Below are 24,059 nucleotides of genomic sequence, written 5' to 3'. Positions count from 1 at the left end.
CTGTCACTAGGATTAAGAGAAAAGAGACACTGTCTTTCCATTTTTCTCTTAAGAGGGAAAACATCTCTTTCTCAGACACCTCCTATTGAACCTGTCCTTGCATATCATTGGTGCTCAAATTGGCTTCAGCCTGCCTGTCACTGAGACAGTTCTTAACCATAATTAGCTTAGACCAATCAGGGTAGATTGGATATTGAGTATTTACACTGTTGATGCTAAAAAAAATGACTGTGTGAATTCGAAAGTGTACAGCATGTTGAGTTTTACAGGGGATATCACAGTTTTTAATCAGAATTTGTTAAATTCTTGAACAGTAAAATTCAACTGTAAATCCCTTCACCCATTTCAGTGTGTGCAAATGATTCTACTCTCACGGATATCTGTGGTCCTGGAACGTGGTTGACTCCATTTCTTCAAGCAGTCTACCTCTTTGTACAGTATATCATTATGGTTAATCTTCTTATTGCATTTTTCAAGTAAGAATTTTATTCAGTGGCTTATTGTAATGAGATAATTTAACATATAGTCCTACTTATTTTGGAGGAAATACACAAAATTTGAAATCTAAAAATTTTATTGAGGCTTAAACTACTAAACTTGTCTGTGAAAAAGTACAAATGAGATAGCGTGCGTTTTCAGGTCAGATGAGTTGTAAATTTGAGACTTTATTATCTTTCAACAAGCATTTTTTTTTTTTATCGAACTTGGGATTTTTACTGAGTTGCCAAGGAATACACATTCAATACAAAAACAGAAAGGCAAACAAAATCCATTGATATTCCCACCCCTAATATTTTGATGCATAACTTTCATTTTTTATGACTATGTTTTTTTTAAATAATGTTACTACATTTTGTGAAATGCTTTTCACTAAGCAAAACATCATGACCATTATCCCACATCAGTCAGTTTTCCTCCCCAATCTGTTTTTAATGGCTACCTCATATTCTCTGATATATACCATAATTTTTCAAGCTAATGTTTTATTGCTCAATTACATTGTTTGTAATTTTTATTCCTAAAAACCACAAAACTAGATTGTAGTTAAATCTTTTGAACAATTCTTCAGCATTTCCTTAGAATGTTTTTGTCAGGGTAGAACTGCTCAGTGTATACATACACACATACATGCATACATACACATATTTAGGGCTTTGGGATTTAAGTCAAAATGGGCCTGTGATCCCAAATCCCTGACCAGCACTGAGTATTGTTACAGTTTGGTGGTTGACAGTAAGAGGACCTTGTGTTTATTTGAATTTATTACTATTGAGGTTGAATATTTCCTTACGTTTAGCCATTTATATATAATTTTAAATTTTAAAATCATGTTCTCTGTTTTTCTGGGAGTTTTTGGTGAAGACAGTCCACATTTTCAACCTTTGGCCTTTCTCTTTGCATGTGTTATTTCCAGTTTCCCATTTGCCTTTTACTCTTGCTTGTGGTAGTGTATTCTTTGAGTCTTAGAACGGAAGGACAATAAAATCTTTAGTATTTAAAACTTTAAAATATGATTAGCTAAGTTTTATTTTTATTCTTTTTTTTTTATGGTAGTATAGTCTTTGAGTCTTAGAACAGAATGACAATAAAATCTTTAGTATTTAAAACTTTAAAATATGATTAGCTAAGTTTTATTTTTATTCTTTGTTATTCAAGCAATGTGTATTTACAAGTGAAGGCAATTTCCAATATTGTATGGAAGTACCAACGTTATCATTTCATTATGGCTTATCATGAGAAACCAGTTCTGCCTCCACCACTTATCATTCTTAGCCACATAGTTTCTTTGTTTTGCTGCGTATGTAAAAGAAGAAAAAAAGATAAGACTTCAGATGGACCAAGTAAGTAAAAATATATTAAGGCAAATGTTTTCACTTGATCACTTATTGCAGTAAAGGCTAAGTATTGAATTCGATTTAGTTGGTTAGTGTTATTATGAAGGCTTTTGTTAAATTAGCCTAAATATAAAAAAAATTTAAGGTGCTATAAAGTAGATTTAGAATTAAACTTCTTTTTGAATATGGTATTTCAGTTTGTTTTATTAGGATGATGATGTAAACCATAATACTTTTGCTATTCTGTAAACCATAACACTTAGTGCATTCTGTACACTACATGAGACTAGTCACCGTATCAGACATTTCCAGATTTTACAGTTGCTTCCTTTTGTACCCAGTCAGTTCTTAAATCTCTCTGCCTGGATATGTGAGGGAAGAGGTACCAGAGAGAGACAGGAGACGGTTGTTGTTTAAGGAAAGGAAATTAAAAGAGGTGGAGGAAGTACTTGGAACTGCTTTGCTGACATCACACTGTGAGCCAAGAAAAAAGAGATACTTGTGTAATGCTTTAGAGGCACAGCAGTTAAAAAAGAAAAAAATTATAGATGATATTTGTAGTCTTATGAGCCCTGAATAATTCACAAAACTCATGATAGCTCTTCGTTGGGTTTTTTTTTTTTTTTTCTTCTTCTTTCCTTTTAGAACTTTTCTTAACAGAAGAAGATCAAAAGAAACTTCATGATTTTGAAGAGCAGTGTGTTGAGATGTATTTTAATGAAAAAGATGACAAATTCCATTCTGGGAGTGAAGAGAGAATTCGTGTTACTTTTGAAAGGTTTAGAAGCACTTTAATTATGATCGATTATATGTCAGAATGGGCTCTATTAGTTATGTATCTTATACATAGTCATTATTCAATTTTCACTTGTTAAAGAAATAAGTTTAATAATAGTTTTACATTATATATTGGGAGGCAGTTCAGTTCTTCTAGTACTTCAAATAAGTCAATCTCTTAATTTTAGATGGTTTTTGGGGGTGGGTGGGTAAAACTATCCTCATTATTTTAAAGCATTTGTTTCTTTCCATTACTTTTACTACGTTACAGAATATATGGTGCTTGTGTAGTTATAGTAATGGTAAGGGTAGTTCTGTGTGTAGCTGTATTCACATTTTTTTTGTGGTACTTAGAGAAATTGGAATAAATTGCCTATGAACCATAAATAGTTTTTTAAACCTTGCATATCATTATGACACGATTAGCACAGGATCATTCTTGCCCATAAAGTATGCCTTGTATAAATGAATAATTCTACCCTGTTTTCTCTCTTACCTTGTTTGAGTGTATGTAAAATTTCTCACTTTTTACCATTATCATTTATTGAGATTACAAAAAGAATTTCTCAAAACATTAATTTTTCACATATGAAAAAAATGTTTTTTCCCCCAGAGTGGAGCAGATGTGCATTCAGATTAAAGAAGTTGGAGATCGTGTCAACTACATAAAAAGATCATTACATTCATTAGATTCTCAAATTGGCCATTTGCAAGATCTCTCAGCCCTCACTGTAGACACGTTAAAAACACTCACTGCTCAGAAAGCTTCAGAAGCTAGCAAAGTTCGCAGTGAAATCACACGAGAATTGAGCATTTCCAAACATTTGGCTCAAAATCTTATTGAAGATGGTCCTTTAAGACCTTCTGTGTGGAAGAAGTGCAGTGTTGTAAATATGCTTAGCTCTTCTCTTCCTCAAGGTGGTCTTGAGAGTAATAATCATTTTCTTTGCAGTGTTTTTATGAAAGATGAAAAACATCCCCAAAGTAATGTATTTGGTCAGGATTTACCTGTACCACCCCAGAGAAAAGAATTCGTTTTTCCAGAGGCTGGTTCCTCTCGTGGTGCCTTATTCCCAAGTGCTGTTTCTCCTCCAGAACTGCGACAGAGACTACATGGGGCAGAAACTTTAAAAATGTTTAGTAAAAATCAAAAGTTAGGTAGTTCATCTAATAGCATACCACATCTATCATCCCCCCCAACCAAATTTTTTGTTAGTACACCATCCCAGCCAAGTTGCAAAAGCCATTTGGAGACTATAACCAAAGATCAAGAGGTTGTTTGTTCTAAAGCTGCAGAAGGAGATAATATAGAATTTGGAGCATTTGTAGGTAAGTTTGGCAAACCAGTATTCTTATGTCAATAATATCTATTATAATTGCCACCTTATAAGTAAAAACAGCTAATAAAAACATTTACTTGTGTGACAAGTGGACTACTGTTTAATGAAGTATAGTTCTAATATTTTTAAACAGCACCAGAAGTGGGGGAATAGGTTGAACTGAGTTATACTAATTAGATTGGCACATACCTCTTTGGTGAATTTTATTATAATAACAGTGATGTGGAAAATTTATGTGGGCTCTGTTCTGCCTTGAGTTTAAGGATCTTCAATTGAATTAGATCAATTCCTGTTGAAAGCACCTGAGAGCAATTCATAAGTGTTAGGTACTTTGGAAACAACAGGAAGGTACAGGGAAGGCTAGAAATAACTGGTAAAGCATAATACCTTATAAATAGGGTGACTATGTAATTTTTTAATACTTCAAACATTCCACATTCCGATTATTAATGGATGTTTGCAACTGTTTCCTCTCATTTTGAATCATTTCCACATCAGCAAATGAAGGTTACAAAAGCTTGACTCCATCCACATCACTAAGGTCGACTCTACTTTGAGGAGGCGGCTCTTTCCCAGTCGTATTTTGAGTGCCTTCCAACCTGAGGGGCTCGTCTTTTGGCACTATATCAGACAGTGTTCCGCTGCTATTCATAAAGTTTTCACTAGCTAATTCTTACCAGAAGTAGACCGCTGGGTCCTTCTTTCTAGTCTGTCTTGGTCTAGACGTTCAGGTGAACCCTGTCTGCCATGGGTGACCCTGCTGAAATTCGAATACCAGTGACATAGCTTTCAGCATCCCAGCAACACGCAAGTCCCACAGTGTGGCAAACTGACAGACGCCTGCTGAATCTAGGAAAATTTGAAATCATCAGAAATGAGATAGAAATCATAAACATCAATATCCTAGGAATTAGTGAGCTGAAATGGGCTGGCGTTGGCCATTTTCAGTCAGATAATCATATGGTCTGCTGTGCCGGGAATGACAACTTGAAGAGGTATGAAGTCGCATTCAACATCAAAAAACATTTCAAGATCTATCCTGAAGTACAGCACTGTCAGTGATAGGAAAACATCCATACTCCTACAAGGAAGATCAGTTAATATGACCGTTACTCAAATTTATGTGCCTAAATTTGTGCTGTTAAAGCCAAAGATGAAAAAATTGAAGACTTACCAACTTCTGAAATTGATTGAACATGCAGTCAGGATGCATTGATAATTACTGGTGATTGGAATGTGAAAGTTGGGAACAAAGAAGGATCTGTAGTTGGAAAATATGGCCTTGGTGATAGAAATAGTGCTGGAGGTTGCTTAATTGAATTTTGCAAGACCAACGTTTTCTTCATTGCAGATACCTTTTTTCACCGGCATAAACGATGACAAGGACCTTGCGAGGTGGAATACACAGGAATCAAATTGACTACATATGCGGAAAGAGATGATGGAAAAGTGCATTATCATCAGTCAGAACATGCCTAGGGGCCAAGTGCGGAACAGACCATCAATTGCTCATATGCAAGTTGAAGTTGAAACTGAAGAAAATTAGAACAAGTCCACAAGAGCCAAAATGTGACTTTGAGTATATCTGACTTGAATTTAGAGAGCATCTCAAGAGTAGATTTGACATGCTCAACACTAATTATCAAAGACCAGACAAGTTGTGGAATGACATCAAGGACATCATCCATGAAGAAAACAAGAGGTCATTAAAAAGATAGGAAAGAAAGAAAAGGCCGAAACAGATGTCAGAAGGAACTCTGAAACTTGCTCTTGTACATCGAGTAGCTAAAGTAAAGGGGAGAAATGATGAAGTAAAAGAGCCGGGCAGAAGATTTTTAAGGGTAGCTCAAGAAGACAAAGTAAAGTATTACAATGACATGCAAACACTTAGAGTTAGAAAACCAAAAGGGAAGAATATGCTCGTTATTGCTCAGGCTGATAACTGAAGAAAAAATTCAACCCTCAAGTTGCAATATTGAAGAATTCTGTGGGAAAAATATTAAACAATGCAGGAAGCATCAAAAGAAGATGGATGGAATACACAGAGTCATTATACCAAAAAGAATTGGTCAGCATTCAGTCATTTCAGGAGGTAGCATATGATAGGAACCAGTGGTACTGAAGGAAGAAGTTCAAGCTGCAGTGAAGGCATTGGCAAAAAACAAGGCTCCAGGAATTGAAGGAATACCAATTGAGATGTTTCAGCAAATGGATGCAGTACTGGGTATGCTCACTTGTCTATGCCAAGAAATTTGGAAGACAGCTACCTGGCCAACCAGCTGGAAGAGATCCATATTTATGCCTATTCCAAAGAAAGGTGATCCAACCGAATGCAGAATTTATCACATAGTATCAATAATATCACACACAAGTAAAATTATGGTGAAGATCATTCAATAGTGGCTGCAGCGGTCTATCGACAGGGAACTGCCAGAAATTCAAGCCAGGTTCAGGAGAGAATGTGGAACCAGGGATATCATTGCTGATATCAGATGGATCCTGGTTGAAAGCAGAGAGTACCAGAAAGATGTTTAATTGTGTTTTATTGACTATGCAAAGGCATTTGACTGTGTGGATCATAACAAATTATGGACAACATTGTGAAGAATGGGAATTCCAGAATACCTAATTGTGCTCATGAGGAACCTGAACATAGATCAAGAGGCAGTCGTTTGAACAGAACAAAGGAATACTTCGTGGTTTAAAGTCAGGAAAGGTGTGCGTCAGGATTGTACCCTTTCACCGTACCTATTTAATTGGTATGCTGAGCAGATAATCCGAGAAGTTGGACTATATGAAGAAGAATGTGGCATCATGATTGGAGGAAGACGCATTGACCACCTTCCTTATGCAGATGACACAAGCTTGCTTGCTGAAAGTGAAGAGGACTTGAAGCACTTACTAATGAAGATCAAAGACCACAGCCTTCAATATGGACTGCACCTCAACATAAAGAAAACAAAAATCCTCACAACTGGACCAGTAAGCAACATCATGATAAACAGAAAAGATTGAAGTTGTCAAGGATTTCATTTTACTTGAACCCACAATCAACACCCATGGAAGCAGCAGTCAAGATATCAAAAAGACACATTGCATTGGACAAATCTGCTACAAAAGGCCTCTTTAAAGTGTTGAAAAGCAAAGATGTCACCTTAAGGACTAAGGTGCACCCGACCAAAGCCATGGTGTTTTCATTTGCCTCTTATGTGTGTGTGAAAGCTGGGCAGTGAATAAGGAAGACCAAAGAATTGAAGCCTTTGAATTATGGTGTTCGAGAAACACACTGAATATACGTGGACTGCCAAAAGAATGAACAAATCTGTCTTGGAAGAATTACGACCAGAATGCTCCTTAGAAGCAAGGATGGCAAGACTAGGTCTCACATACGTTGGACATGTTATTGGGAGGGATCAGTCACTGGAGAAAGGCATCATCCTTTGTAAAGTCAGTGAAAAAGAGAAAGACTCTAAATGAGATGGATTGACACAGTGGCTGCTACAATGGGCTTAAGCATAACACTGATTGTGAGGATGATGCAGGATGGGGCAGTATTTTGTTCTGTTGTGGATGCTGTCACTGTGAGTTGGAACCAACTCTGATGGCACCTAACAACAAGAACAACAGGTGATGACGTTTTAATAGATAAGGAAAAACAAAGTTCTTTTGTTGTAATCTTTTTTTTTTTTTTAAATGTTAAAGGACACAGAGATAGCATGGATTTACAGAGGTTTAAAGAATCATCAAACAAGGCAAAAGATATATCTGTAAGTAAATCTTTATAATATAGCACAGTTTAATTTTATTTCAGGTTTAGTTCAAAATAGAATTAATTTTTTTTTTCCAGTAAGAATACAGTCTTAGCAGAGACCAGGATCAACATGATGGCCCAGACATTTTAAGCTATGAAGAAAATGAACAAGTAGCTTGGCATTTCTGATATTAACTAAGAATTTAAATTTTAAAAAGTCACTCCTTTGACATTTCTCCATTTAAACATGCTTCTCCCTATATATTTTTTCCTTGATAAAACATTTATTGACCTCACTTCTTTCCTGTGCTCGAAAGTTTGTTGGAACATGACCCTGGCTCTCAAGGAACCTACAGTCTAGCAGTAAAAGCTGTATATGTCAGTAACTACAATACATGTGCATAAACAGCAAATGCTAGATAATTTGGTCAACGTTTTTTAAGTAAGTTAAAAATGTATAGAACACCTAGTGAAAAGGTGTATTTACTGCCTGAAAATTAGTTTTTTTTACTTAATTGTTGTTTTAAAAAATTTCTTGTGACTGTAGCCTTAAGGGTAATAATGTAGCTATTCCATGATAATTCAGATGACCTGGAAAGGTGTTTAGTGTTGTCATCCCTTAAAAAATGTAAATTGTGGAAATGATCAAATGACAAATACAGTGGAAACTAGGTTTTTCCTAAAGCTAATGCCAAGGAAATGATGTTGACATAAAAGCTTCTATGAATGAGTCATCCTCATATAATCTGAAGTTAATGGTATAGTCGTTGTCAAGGCACATGATTTATTACCCTACAAATAAAAGACGTAAATGCATTTTGATGATATAAATACTAACATTTATATTTTTATAACATATATTCTGATTAAAGTGTACTACATTGAATAACTTAGTTTAATGTCTATTAACTAAAAAAAAAAAAAAGATACCGTTAAATTGGAATTTTAATGGTGATCACAGGCAAACTGAGTTATAATGATTACATGGGTTTTTTTTCCCTTAACCATATTTGTCTTTAAGTAAATAGTTGCATGATTTTCTTACTTCTCATAGGAGCAGCAGAATGACATAAGAAACACGATTTTGGAGAATAGAGAGGTGCCTAAACATCAGGTAAAGTCTCTGTAGTCAGTGTGGGAGTGAGAAAGTCAGGCTAAAACATACATACGCCTTTAGATTGAGAAAGTAGGTAAAAGTTCATTGTACCTGTCGAAAGGCTAACAGTGTTTTCTAACCATTTAGTTCTGTAGCATCTTTGAAAGATCTGAATTTTCTATTATATATGACGAATTGAGAAGGGAGGAGAGAGTTAAATGTGAAAAAAGGAGAAAACTGCAGTTATGATATGTGATATTGTATGTCTACATTCCATGTAGAGTTTTTCTTCAGCAGCTTTCAACTGAAGTGAATTTTATGAGTAAATGACATGTTTTGTGGTCCTTCATAAATTTTAGTAAAACTATTTATAATCTGGAATTATTTAAGCTTAATAAAATTTGTTACCAATTATATTCCTTTTTTCCTATAGGGAACTATCCTTTTAGTAAAAAGCCAAACCCATACTGGACCAGTAGAGACCAGAGGAGCCCCTTAAACTATTACCCTAAGACACCCTTTGAACTTGAAACTGAAGCCATTCCCAGTGGTCACCTTTCATCCAAACAATAGATTGGTTTATGAAATAAATAATAATAATAAAAAAAACCACATCAGTTGCTCTGGAGTTGATTCCAACTCATAGCAGCCCTGTAAGAGGACAGAGTAGAACTGCCCCATCAGTTTCCACGGAGTGGCTAGTGGGTTCGAGCTGCCAGCCTTTTGATTAGCAGCCATAGCTCTTAACCATTGTGCCACCAGGGCTCAATAGCACCTGTGAGTACTGTGCTCCCTTAAATAATCAACTGTATGAGACCAAATGGTCAGTATTTACCCTAAAACAAAGATGAGAAGCAAAGGAGGGGCAGAACCAAAAAAACCAAAACCAAACCCAGTGCCATCCAGTCGATCCCAACTCATAGCGACCCTATAGGACAGAGTAGAACTGTCCCACAGAGTTTCCAAGGAGCGCCTGACAGATTCAAACTGCGACCCTTTGGTTAGCAGCCATACCACTTAACCACTACGCCACCAGGGTTTCCAAGGAGGGGCAGGGAAACTAGATTAATGGAAACAGAACGAAAATATTGAAAATAATGAGAATGTTTACATTGTGAAAAATGTAATCAGTGTCATGGAACAAGTCATTTAAAAATTGTTAAAGGGGAACCTAATTTGCTAAAACGCAAAAAAAAAATTTTTTTTTAAGGCCAAACCCAATATATTACTTTTACACAATTATGCCTCCTATTTTAGTCTTTTCTTATGGTATACTTATATGTTCAAATAGGATGTACATTATAAGTAGGTAGTACATATTTGTTCACTTTATTATTAGCAAAGGCTTTTAAAAAATATTTTGATACTGTAACTGGGGACTTAAGAGTCCTAAAATTTAACATATACTTATTGGATCCTTTTATCAGTTAGTAATAAAACTTATCGTATCAGTGCCTGAGATGACATTTGACTCCAGGTTATCTGACTCCAAACCTGAGCACCTATGGACTGTATCACCAGACTACAAGTCTTGTACTTACAGACTTATTTATAAGTGGAAAATACTTATTTAGAGAAGTTAAAATATATCTAAATACTTACTCAGAGAATTTAAAAGAGATCAGAGAAAGCTTCATAAGGGAGTTAGGATTCGAGCAAAGCCTGAGAAGGATAATTAGGCAGTTTTGTAGATAAAAGAGTATTTCAGAAAGCAGTAGCATGAACGGCTCCGAGACGGATAAAGAACGTATAGGCCACAGTGAAGCAAATGTTAATTTGACTAATAAATAGGTTTATCGTCTGAAGGCGTTACAGGAGATACGTCTGGAAAGAGGTCCAGTATTAGGGTAGGCTAAACTGTTGAACAAACTGTTGAACAAAAAGAAGCCAAAATAAATGATTCAAACATAATTTCTATTCATTCCTTACCCAGTGGTACAACTCTCCTCCATACGGTCATTCAGAGACATAGGCTAACAGTGGGTCTTCTGTCTTATAACATTGTCAACCCCCAAGGCCGTGTAATCATCTGTATCCAGACAGCAGAAGGGGAAGAGCACAGAGAAGCACAGGAGAGAATTTTATGAGCTAGTCCTAGAAGAAGCACACATTACTTGCTCTGGAATTCAAAGCAAAAATAAATAAATAAATAAATAAACTATAACTTTTTAAAATAAAGAAATTTTTTTCAAAGTAAAAAAACAGTCACATTATCACAACTAACTGTAACGGAGACTGGGAAGTGTCATTTATCACTTAAGTCATCTTAGATTTTGTCCAGGAACTCTGAGGGTTGGGTATATATATGGAAAAAGTAAATCTTTGGATTGATTCTGTTTAGAGAATTGACATAATACCACAGTTACAGGTTAGAACACTTAGCTAGTTAGAATCTTATAGTTCTCAAGGTTGACATGTTGAAATCTCCAATTCATCATGATCTCCCTCTTCAGCTGACGTATTTTACATGTATTTCCTACGTGTGTTACTAATATCAGCATTCATGAGAATTTTTTACCAGGGCAAAAATGCTGCTTCTCTCATCTAATTAACAGCCAAGTCTAAGTGATTTTCTTTTCTAAATATTTTCATCATATCTCTGCTTCCCCCTAGTTCAGGCTGTCATTCCCTAGTTTTTATTTAGTTGAACTCATAAAATGTCTTAATGAGGTTTTATGACAGCCTTTTAAAGGATGGGATCCCCAAACCCTAATGGCATTGTTTTGCCGTTTTGAGGCACCTCACATATGTAGGAAATAAGGTTTAGGGTAAGTAGATATTTCTTAATGAGAAAGGATAAGAACCAGGGTTTCCTCACAGACTTTGCCTTTCAACATTATTATAAATTAGTTTAAAAGAAAAGTGTTGAAATTTTTTTTAAAAATTGGTAAAAGGAAGAAGAAATTACAGATTTCTTGGAGTTAGCTGTGAGTCGGAATTGGATTAAGTTTTTTTTCCTTTTTTTTAATATGCTTTAAATTAAACAATTTTGAGTGCCTATTTTTACACAAATAACATGCTCATTATGCTTTCCTTGCCAGTCGCACAACTCTCCCCGCACATTATTTTCATAAACGTGCTGTGCCAATTTCTGTGCGTGATACATATGGGCATGGTTATGTTATATGCAAAAAATCTGGTACATAACTTGGAAAAAAAACCAAACTATAGTAATAGAATAATGAGCTTTGAGTTGTTATTCATGATGGTCAGAAAGAGTTAGTGACCCTGGGAGAGTCTGGTGAAAGTTGCAGACCTTCTCCCCCCAAAAAATGCACATACATGAAGTATTTTCTGTTTAACAGTGCTGAGTTTTGCAAATACCCTGAAGCCCACCTGTCATCCCAGGCTAGAATTACTGTCATATATGGTTCTATGAGACTGATGTGTCATTGCATCAAAGGGTACATCAAGGAAGGTATTGAAAATAAATAACAAAGCAAACAAGGAATATCTAGAACTGATTCCAAGAAAAGGAGCTAACATCAGAAAGGACTTTAGGGTCTGTATTATGACTACAGACAAAAGTTTTAACTTTTAACCTTGACTTTGTTAATCAACTGTGATACAAAGAGCATGGAGCATTAAAGCCAGAAAAGTCTGTGTTACTAAGGCCTAAGTTAATTAATGGAAGTGCTAGTTTACCGAAGTAGGAACGTTGTGAAAGCCATTGTTTCTGAGTAGTAGTAGCTTGGAAATAATTTACTGTTGTATAATAGTGTGATCTGTTGACCGTCAGAAAGGCAAAACAATGTGAAGATGTTGGATCTTCCCCATACTGGTTTAATACAATTCATAGTTGTCTGGAAAAATAAGTAGGTAAAAAGAAGAAAGCAAGGAAGAATTAACTATCAGGTACTAAAATATTATAAAGCTAGAGCACATGAAACATAAATATTTATGAAACATTTTGGCTGACCCAGAAATAGCACTTCTACAAGTAAGAATTTAATAAGGATAGTTGGACTATAATGATGAGAAGGGGAATCCTTTTGTGAGTAAATACAAATTAGACAATTGTATAGAAATTTGGGAAAGTCAGGTTTTTTTTTTCTCACCTCACTTCATAAACTCAGATGAATTCCAGAGTTAAATGTAAAAATGCAATTTATAGAAGTAACTATAAAAATGGAAATGTTTATTAAACCAGTAAAGTCAGGAAGGCTTTCTAAACATATAAGAGAAAATATTAAAGGAAAATGTAAAGAGATTTAAGTATCTAAAAATTTAAAGCATAGATAAAATAAATTTTTAAATTTGACAAACCTCACACACACACATATAAAACTCATACAAATAAATAAGAAATCTGCCAAGACCCCAAAAACACATACTACAGCCCCCCCAAAATGTAGTACATACGTGGCATTGTAACTGTGCCAAAACCTAGAGAGGAATACACAGATGTTAGTGTCAGCAGCTTTTTTTCCCCTAATCCTTTGAGAACTGGTGATGGTTGTATTTTCCGCACAGTTCCTGTGTTGTTGTTGTTGTTGTCGTTAGGTGCCATCGAGTCAGTTCCGACTCACAGCGACCCTATGCACAACAGAACAAAACACTGCCCAGTTCTGCGCCATCCTTAAAATCGTTGTTATGCTTGAGCCCATTGTTGCAGCCAGTGTGTCTATCCACCTCATTCAGGGTCTGTCTTCCTCTTTTCCGCCGACCCTGTACTCTGCCAAGCATGATGTCCTTCTGCAGGAACTGATCCCTCCTGACAACATGTCCAAAGTATGTAAGACACAGTCTCGCCATCCTTGCATCTAAGGAGCATTCTGGCCGCATTTCTTCCAAGACAGATTTGTCCATTTCTTTTGGCAGTCCATGGTATATTCAATATTCTTCGCAAGAATCACAATTCAGAGGCGTCAGCTCTTCTTCAGTCTTCCTTATTCATTGTCCAGCTTTCACATGCATATGATGTGATTAAAAATACCATGGCCTGGGTCAGGCGCACCTTAGTCTTCAGGGTGACATCTTTGCTCTTCAACACTTTGAAGAGGTCCTTTGCGGCAGATTTGCCCAATGCAATGCGTCTTTTGATTTCTGGACTGCTGCTTCCATGGCTGTTGATCGTGGATCCAAGTAAAATGAAATCCTTGACAACTTCAATCTTTTCTCCATTTATCATGATGTTGCTCATTGGTCCAGTTGTGAGGATTTTTGTTTTCTTTATGTTGAGGTTTAATCCATACTGAAGGCTGTGGTCTTTGATCTTCATTAGTAAGTGCTTCAGGTCCTCTTCACTTTCAGCAAGCAAGGTTGTGTCATCTGCATAACGCATGTTGTTAATGAGTCTTCCTCCAGGCCTGATGCCCCGTTCTTCATATAGTCCAGCTTCTCGTATTATTTGTTCAGCATACACATTAAATAGGTATGGTGAAAGGATACAACCCTGATGCACACCTTTCCTGACTTTAAACCAATCAGTATCCCCTTGTTCTGTCCAAACAACTGCCTCTTGTAAAGGTTCCTCAAGGGCACAATTAAGCGTTCTGGAATTCCCATTCTTCACAGTGTTATCCACAGTTTGTTATGATCCACACAGTTGAATGTCTTTGCGTAGTCAATAAAACACAGGTAAACATCCTTCTGGTATTCTCTGCTTTTAGCCAGGATCCATCTGACTTCAGTAATGATATCCCTGGTTCCACGTTCTCTTCACAAACCAGCCTGAATTTCTGTCAGTTCCCTGTTGATATACTGCTGCAGCAGTTTTTGAATGATCTTCAGCAAAATTTTGCTTGCATGTGATGTTAATGATATTGTTCTATAATTTCCACATTCAGTTGGATCACCTTTCTTGGGAATGGTATAAATATGGATCTCTTCCAGTCAGTTGGCCAGGAAGCTGTATTCCATATTTCTTGGCATAGACGAGTGAGCACCTCCAGCACTGCATCTGTTTGTTGAAACATCTCAATTGATACTTCATCAATTCCTGGAGCCTTGTTTTTCGCCAATGTCTTCAGAGCAGCTTGGACTTCTCCCTTAAGTACCATCGGTTCCTGATCACATGCCACCTCTTGAAATGGTTGAATATCAACTAATTCTTTTTGGTATCATGACTCTGTGTGTTCCTTCCATCTTCTTTTGATGCTTCCTGCGTCGTCTAATATTTGCCCCATGGAATCCTTCACTGTTGCAACTCGAGGCTTGAATTTTTTCTTCAGTTCTTTCAGCTTGAGAAAGGCCGAGCGTGTTCTTCCCTTTCGGTTTTCCATCTCCAGCTCTTTGCACGTGTCATTATAATACTTTACTTTGTCTTTTCAAGAGGCTCTTTGAAATCTTCTGTTCAGCTCTTTAACTTCATCATTTCTTCCTTTTGCTTTAGCCCCTCAACGCTCAAGAGCAGACTTCAGAGTCTCCTCTGACATCCATCTTGGTCTTTCTTTCTTTCCTGTCTTTTCAGTGCCCTCTTGCTTTCTTCATGGATGATGTCCTTGATGTCATTCCACACCTTGTCTGGTCTTCAGTAATTAGTGTTCAATGTGTCAAATCTACTCTTAAGATGGTCTCTAAATTCAGGCGGGGTATACTCAAGGTCCTATTTTGGCTCTTGTGGACTTGCTCTGATTTTCTTCAGTTTCAGCTTGAACTTGCATATGAGCAGTTGATGGTGTGTTCCACAGCCGGTCCCTGGCCTTGTTCTGACTGATGATATTGAGCTTTTCCATCTGGCGAGGTCCATGTGTATAGTCACCGTTCATGTTGGTGAAAGAAGGTATTTGCAATGAAGAAGTCGTTGGTTTTGCAAAAATCTGTCATTCAATTTCTGGCATTGTTTCTATCACCAAGGCCATATTTTCCAACTACTGATTCTTCTTTGTTTCCAACTTTCACATTCCAATTGCCAGTAATTATCAATGTGTCTTGATTGCATGTTCGAACAATTTCAGACTGCTGCAGCTGATAAAAATCTTCTATTTCTTCATCTTTGGCCCTAGTGGTTGGTGCATAAACTTGAATAATAGTCATATTAACTGGTCTTCCTTGTAGGTGTATGGATATTATCCTATCACTGACAGTGTTGTACTTCAGGATAGATCTTGAAATGTTCTTTTTGATGATGAATGCAACACCATTCCTCTTCAAGTTGTCATTCCCAGCATAGTAGACTGTATGATTGTCCAATTCAAAATGGCCAATACGAGTCCATTTCAGCTCACTAATGCCTAGGATATCGATGTTTATGTGTTCCATTTCATTTTTGACGATTTCCAATTTTCCTAGATTCATACTTCGTACATTCCAGGTTCCTATTATTAATGGATGTTTGCAGCTGTTTCTTCTCATTTTGAGTCGTACCACATCAGCAAATGAAGTTCCCGAAAGCTTTACTCCATCCACGTCATTAAGGTTGATTCTACTTTGAGGAGGCAGCTCTTCCCCAGTCATCTTTTGAGTGCCTTCCCTCCTGGGGGCGGGGCTCGTCGTCCAGCACTGTATCAGACAATGTTCTGCTGCTATTCATAAGGTTTGCATTGGGTAATGCTTTTCAGAAGTGGACCACTGGGTCCTTCTTCCTAGTCTGTCTTAGTCTGGAAGTTCAGCTGAAACCTGTCCTCCATTGGCGACCCTGCTGGTATCTGAATACTGGTGGCATAGCTTCCAGCATCACAGCAACACGCAAGTCCCCACAATACGACAAACTGACAGACACGTTCCTGTATTTTCCCAAAATTGTTAGGAACTTGTATGACTTTTGTAATGAAAAAGGATTCATTCAGATGGATTTATGGACAATAAGCAAGTAGAGTGTTTTGATGCAATTTTTGAGATTGCCATTGAAGAAAATAATCATATCTGTGTGGTTATTTGGTGTCCAGGTAGAATAAAGCATATTGATCTAACTAGATTAAGAGACTAATATAGTGCTTATTACAGTGATTTGACACTCAGCTCAATTGTTTTTTTATTATGTATGTGTACAATACAGAGTGATATTCCTTCTGAAAACACTTTGAAACATATGAGTTCTCATGCTGGATTCATTGAGTGTCAGAAAACCTCTCTTCCTCTTCATTCAGGACAAGGTGAGTATTTTGACTATATGAATTATGTTAGCAAATGAACTCATTTAAGCTTTAAATATGTTTATGTATGTTAAACACCTGATCAACGGCCCAGAAGTTATAAGAGGAAGATTCTGGTCCATTATTGCTACTGTAGCCTGGAATAAATCACTTAATCCTAACATTCTGATATTTTTGCAAGTTGTTTAGTTCATAAAAATAAAATATAAAGACTTGCTTTTACAAATCTGTTGATTTTAGCTTTTACAAATGAACCTATTGTGTTTTAATTGGTATAGCCATTTGTTCAACATGTTTTTAAAGTTTACCTTTTAAAAAATAGCTAATACATTTTTTTAGTTCTAAATAAAACTACACGCACACATTTTGAAGTCTCCTTCTCATGCAAACCCCATATGTAATCCCTATTATTTTTGTTCACCCTTCGAGAGTTTGATTATGCATGTATAATCTTATATGGCTTTATAGTCTTTTTTTACCTCTTGTCTTTTACACAAAAGGTAGCATACTATTACAGGTTGTTCTACACCTTTAATTTTTCACTTAACTTTATGTCTTGGGGATGTTTTCTTCTTATTAAGCTTTTTTATGAGTCAAAGTTATATATGCACACAATTAAAAAGTTGAATAATTATAAATGTTTTAAAATAAAAACAGCATTACTCTGTCCATCTGACTATTATTTCCCCTTTCATTCTGTTGGTATTGGCCTTGACCAAGTTGAGTTTATTCCAGGAATGCAAGTTGGTTTAACGTTCAAAAAACAATTACTGTGATTGATGGTAGTAACAGATTAAAGGAAAAAAATCGTATGATCATCTCAATAGCTGCAGGAAAAATATTTGGTAAAATTCAGCATGTATTCATGATTAAAAGTCTTAGCAACGTAGGAATAGAGTGCAGTGTCCTTAATCTGCTTTTGATACCTACAGAAAATTTTCGGAAACATCACACTTTGTGGTGAAATATTGAAAGCCCAAGGTGGGAAATAAGATAAGAACTCTGACTGTTACCATTTGTATTTAACATTCTAATGAGAGGAATAAGGCAAGAAAAGGAAATGGTAGAAGGATTAGGAAGGAAAACATAAAGCTATTGTTATTTTCAGATAACATGAATGTTATTCCTGAAGTAGCATGCTTATCTTGTTATATCTTCATATTTCAGTTTAGGGCAGTATCTACTGACTTCCCAATACAGAAGGCAAAGATAGAGCTCTTTTCCCACTCTGCATTCCCAGAAAACACAGACACTCCTTTTTACTCCTTCCCAACAATATAGTTATTCTTAATTTTGGTTAGATCAGCACTCTAGATTCTTTGCTCATTTACCAGTGTTCTTTAATATATTCAAATACCTAATGTTTCATCATCTAGAAGTTTTGTCCAGAGCCTTCTGATATACCTCAGACTGGTCTTTTTTGCCCTCCACACCAGGAATACAGCTTTTGTTCTAGGAATTCCTTTCACCATATATCCTGAGGTTTTCCTTTATTGTATCATAGAGTTATAAGTTCTAAATTAATTTATAATTTAACATACTGATTTTTTTAATAGATAGACTTGTTATAAAGTTCATTTTTTATAAAGAAAATATTATGAAAGTGGCGTCTTAAGTCCTGGGGAGAAAAAGATGGAGTATTCTTTTTTTCATTAGTGTAAAATGATGTGTGTATACAGTTACTTATTGCAACATTGTTTATCATAGCAAGAGATGGAAACAAACGAAATGTTCATCAGTAGGAGTTTGGTTAAATGAATTACTGTATATCTGTAACGTGAAATTCAGTGTAGCATCAGAAAAGAATAAGGAAGTCCTGTGTGTACTGGACCCCTGGATGATATAGACAGTTTGTGTTTGACTGCTAACCTAATGGTCAGCAGTTTGAACCCACCCAGTGGCACCATGGAAGAAAGGCCTGGTGATCTGCTTCTGTAAAGATTACAACCAGTAGTACAGTTATGGAACACATGGGGTCACCATGAGTTGGAATCGACTCAGTGGCAAAAGGTTTGTTTTGGATGTGTACTAACGAATATGGCAAGACCTCCAAGCTTAAAATTAAAAAAAAAAATCCCAAAATATATATAGTATACTACCATTTATGTTTTTAAAAAGGAGGGGATGAGAAGGCAGGATACACACACACACACACACACACACACACACACACACGCAATATCTCTAGAAGGATACACAAGAAACTACTTGACTGCCCCCTGTAAGGGTGATTTGGAAACTGGATTTGTCTTTTCACTTCATATTCTTTTGTTTCTTACTACCTTTTCACAAAAATAAATTGAACAATTTTGAGGTACTGCCAGGAGGCCGTGTGGGCATCACCTAACTCTTGTGTTCAGCAGTGTTTGGGAGAAAGTAAGTTATGAAGATTTACTGTGTCTAGAAACATTTTGTGTTTGGCTGTTTGGTATTCAGAAAAATTTACTTCTACTTTTTTTTTTCTTTAGTGGGAAGTAGCAGTAGAAGGCTATCTACAGAAGAAACTCATGAAGTAGATTCCAAAGCAGCCTTACTGCCGGTTTGTACCTTTCAATTAAACAAATGCATATTTTATAATAAAATTTGAAGGTGTCCCTGGGTGGTGTAAATGGTTAATCACTCAGCTACTAGCCAAAAAGTTGGTGGTTCAAACCCACGCATAGATGCCTCAGAAGACAGGCCTGGTAATCTGCTTCTGAAGCCACAGCATTGAAAACCCTGTGGAGCAGTTCTCCTCTGCACACGTGGGGTCACCATGAGTTGGCATTGACTCAACAGCAGCTAACGACAACAAAATCAGATTCATAAAATAAATTTTATTTAGAGAAGAGCAAAAAATAGTGATATTTGAGATTACGTCAAGCTTTCAAAAATTGTACCTTTAGAAAATTAACATTACGGTATGGTAGCAGTTATAGAAAAGAATTTCTTCCTGTAGTGACTAGTCAGGAATTTTTAAAGAAAATTTTATACATGAGAAAGGCAGGAATTTTTGTCTGAGTTAAAACTGATTATGTGAATTCATTCTCAGCCAACTGTTAATTTTTGATTTTACAAACACCCTTTAAAAGCAGACACTGGCAACCAAGACAAATAGCTGGGGAGAAGACAGAAAAATTACTCCCTTACAGTTAATTGTAGAGATCACTGCTCTTAATTATGATCCTGATTCATCAAGAAAATACTAATTTATATTGAAAATGTATCCATTCTGCCATAAGGATATAGATTGTGTTTTTTTTAAATTATGTTATAAACTTATTTCAATGATGAAAAAGAACTAGTGAAAACAAGTCCTTTTTGTAGGGACCTGCCTTGAACTTAAGCTGTATAATTTTGCTACAGATAAACCCCTGTTGAAGATGACCACATGATGCCAGATTACAAAACTCAAGGGTGTCAACTCACAGAAACAGTATTAAAAAAAAAAAAAAATTTTTTTTTTTTTTAATAACATAAGATGGTAGAATTATTAGTTATACATTATGAAATATGTTTAACTGATCAAAGACATAAGAGAAAGTGTTAGCAACATGACAAAAGGAAACTATACTGTTCAAAAAACCTGGCAAATTTGAAACAAGAAATCTAGAAATAGAAACTCTATGTGGGTTAAATAACAGATTTAAGTCCGTCACCGTCCAGTCAATTTTGACTCATAGCAACCCTATAGGACAGAGTAGAATTGCACCATAGGGTTTCTGAGGAGCTGCTGGTGGATTCGAGCCACCGACCTTTTGGTTAGCAGCCAACCTCTTAACCATGGCACCACCAAAATAACAGATTAAGCACAGCTAAAGATAGAATTAGTAAGCTGGACCAGAATGCAACACAGAAGTATTAAGTAGATGGAGAATATGTTATAGGAAAAGAGACATGGAAAAATACATTTCGTTGGCCTTGATAGAGTAGATAGAATTTGAAGAGACTGTGAACGACTTAGAATTTTCCAAATTGATGAAATATGTAAAGGTTTAAATTCTGGGCTCATCCCAAACAAGGGGAGCAAAAATAAATGCACACATAGAAATACCATTGTAAGAGGGCAGGCAGGTGAAAAGCATATGTATATATCAACGTAGCTGCTGTGAAATGTGCCTAAATATTATTAATGACTATCTTTGAGTGTTCACAATTTGCATGATTTTAATTTTCATCTTTATACTTAGATGCATTTATCTTTTGGCAAGGGACCCATATTATTTTTAAAATCATAGAAAAGTTTATTTTAAAAGAATAAAATTGTCATTAGAAACAAAAATTTTAAACTTCTGACAAAGGACTAGAAAGACTATGATTATGTTGTAGGAAGTAACACCCAGGAAATTCCTTTATTTCACCTTGTGGAATAACCTTACGGTAGTTAAGTTCATTTATTTTATTAGTTCAGTTGTGTGAAACAAAGATTTCCTATTTACTTTTCAGCCCTTTATTCCTAAAGTATACTTCAGGAAACAAAACTGAGTTAAACAGTTATGCTTCATCTAGAAATTTTTTCTCTGTTTTTTGTGTTTGTTTTTGTTAAAGGATTGGTTACAAGATATACCATCGAACAGACAAATGTAAGTAAGCTTTTTTCATCCTTAGCCTGAAAACTACCATAGTTATTGAATGTTGTCCTTTTTTGTGCTCTTTGCGTTATCTCTTTAATGCTCCTTTTATATAATGGTAATATTTATTTATTCTGGCTTCTCTTGTCTTTACATTTATTATGATTTAGTGTACAAATTTAAATTTTTTGTTTTATATAGTTATACTGTAATTATAGCCATACTATAATTAGAACTCTACTGACATCTTTCATGTAATGATAAAGTTAGGATTTTGTATTCTTGTTTCCAACTTGCTCTTGAGTAAATTTGTTCAAAGATGTAGTCTGAGACTTCAGCTTCGCATTCGGTAACTTCTCTAGTCATCATTCTAATCAACAAACTTTGCACCTGCTTTTGGAAAGTTCTTCGATGATTAGAGCAGTGGTAGTCCGTGTACACTAGAAAACATATAGGGAGATCCACTGGAATACTGATGTGGTAATCCAGGACCACAGTGGAAATAAAAGGCAATCTGACAGATAACCATCACTGGAAAATAAAAACATTTAGTAACAGACTCTCATAAAGGTAAAGAAGAATAAAAGGTAACTTCTCTGTTTCCAGCCTGGAAATTAGTCTTTCAGAATTCTAAAGGACGTTTAAAAGACAAAGTATTGCTCTGACACCTATTTGATGCTGGAAGCATGGTAGAGTTACTCTTGAAAAAGGAAGCCAATTTGAGGAGAATTCTTATACAGTCCACAGTGTTTTTTCCCCATGTATGCATCAGAAATGGATGTGAATATATAGAGAAGAAAATAACTCAAGACAGGTGCCACATGAGATAACCAGTTGTTCCTATTGTTTGGGTATCCTGGCCCTGAGTGGCATTTGGAAGACTTAACTAATGTCAGACCTCCTTAGGGTCTTTATAATCAAAGCCACAGGTACTTGAAGTTGATGGTAATTGAGGCTTCTAACAAGGGACCACTTACCTGCAGAATCCTGACCCATACAAGTACCCAGAAATGTGGAGCTGGTGAGCATACTTCGGGTGTGGAGGAAAAAGGTGGTTTATTAGTCAGCAGGCAAAGGGATTATGCTGTTACATTGTCGTTAGGTGCTGTTGAGTTGGTCTGACTCAGAGTGACCCCACATACAACAGAACGAAACACTGCCCTGTCCCTGTGGCATTCTCACAAGTGTTGCTATGTTTGAGCCCAATCCATCTCATTGAAGGTCTTCCTCTTTTTGCTGACCCTCAGCTTTACCAAGCTTGATGTCCTTCTCCAGGGACTGTTCCCTCCTACTAGTATGTCCAAAGTATGGGAAACAAAGTCTCGCCATTGTCTCTTCTAAGGAGCATTCTGGTTGTACTTCTCCCAAGACGGAATTGTTCATTCTTCTGGCAGTCCATATTATAAAACCAAAACCAAACCCAGTGACATCGAGTCGATTCTGACTCCTAGCGACCCTATAGGACAGAGTAGAACTGCCCCATAGAGTTTCCAAGGAGCACCTGGTGGATTCGAACTGCCAGCCCATTGGTTAGCAGCCATAGCGCTTAACCACTACACCACCAGGGTTACCAGTCCATACTATAATCAATATTTTTTGACAACACTATAATTCAAATGCATCAATTCTTTGGTCTCCCAAAGATTATGCTAGGGTCAAAATATTTTACTGTAAGAAAATATTTCTACTATTAAAGTGAAAGTCATCGGGAAAAGTCAGATGCAGATAGAATATAAGAGAAGCAAGGAGACTTCAAAGGTCCTCTGCTCCACAGGTCCTTTGTGGATCTTAGATGCGGAAAGGCTGAGTCTTGAGCAAGGCCACGTATCTATATAATGGAAATACTAATCCTCTAACCCATTTTTCTTGATTCCACTCCATTCTCCTTCTACTACACCTGTGTCTCTAATTTACCCTGGAATCCATGGAATTAAAAAAGCCTCTACTTGGTGTTGCTATATGTTGTTATTAATAAGTATATTCAATATTGGAAAAAAATTTTTTTCTGCATTGGAAATTGACTTGCAGAATAACATCTGTTTACTCTTTTCTCACTTATTTGTCCATCAATTCTATTAAAGTATTTTTAGAATCCTGCAAAGTCACAAATAAAGATGTCATGGAATATTTTACTCTATTAGTATTGAGACTTAATTTGGTACCAAACTACTAATATTATTTATGTAGGCTTATCTTGGAGATGTAAGTTATTGATAAAATAGATGCACATATGTGGGTATTTTATGCGTGGATATGAGACTGGCATAAGTTTGGAAATGACAAACATTCAAACAAAAGTGAATCTGAATCTCAGAATTCCTTTAATAATGTTACATTATGATAATACATAAAATCTAAAACTTTAATAATAGAAACTTAACTAAAATTGTGATACAATTTACATTACATTTTTTGGGTGTTTCTCTAGGCCATCTGAAGAAGGAACATTAAATGGTGAGTCCATGTGGTAGATATCATGTGAAAAATTGAGAATAATGTATGTTCTTTACTAGCAAATACATATTATTCTAGGTAAGGAATTTTAGAATTAATCTTAAAAAAAGGGCCAAGGTAGTTGAAAGTTCTTCCCTTTGACAGTTTCTCTTTAATATAGATGTTTTCATGAACACATGAGCACACTGTGTGAATGATAATCTCTTTATTTTCATCCCCG

General features: G+C 35.9%; 1 protein-coding gene across 6 annotated transcripts in view; it reads left to right on the top strand.

Moving 5' to 3' along the window:
- TRPM7 (transient receptor potential cation channel subfamily M member 7) overlaps positions 1-24,059 on the top strand; it is a 162,677-nt gene that overhangs the window by 124,130 nt on the left and 14,488 nt on the right. For 5 of the 6 annotated variants that reach the window (XM_064295202.1, XM_064295199.1, XM_064295200.1 and 2 more), the window contains 10 exons: positions 350-476; positions 1,657-1,841; positions 2,481-2,613; positions 3,226-3,941; positions 7,655-7,719; positions 8,758-8,817; positions 16,739-16,835; positions 19,304-19,374; positions 21,363-21,397; positions 23,814-23,839. In XM_064295202.1, the coding sequence (XP_064151272.1) occupies positions 350-476; positions 1,657-1,841; positions 2,481-2,613; positions 3,226-3,941; positions 7,655-7,719; positions 8,758-8,817; positions 16,739-16,835; positions 19,304-19,374; positions 21,363-21,397; positions 23,814-23,839 (1,515 nt within the window). Of the gene's footprint in view, positions 1-349; positions 477-1,656; positions 1,842-2,480; positions 2,614-3,225; positions 3,942-7,654; positions 7,720-8,757; positions 8,818-16,738; positions 16,836-19,303; positions 19,375-21,362; positions 21,398-23,813; positions 23,840-24,059 lie in introns of those variants that run through there. The other variant, XR_010323572.1, reaches the window with a different exon arrangement.

The sequence above is a fragment of the Loxodonta africana genome, chromosome 12 (assembly GCF_030014295.1).
Source record: "Loxodonta africana isolate mLoxAfr1 chromosome 12, mLoxAfr1.hap2, whole genome shotgun sequence".
In the NCBI taxonomy this organism is placed as follows: Eukaryota; Metazoa; Chordata; class Mammalia; order Proboscidea; family Elephantidae; genus Loxodonta; species Loxodonta africana.
The sequence above is the reverse complement of the archived record's forward strand: the minus strand, read 5'-3'. Positions and strand labels throughout refer to the sequence as shown.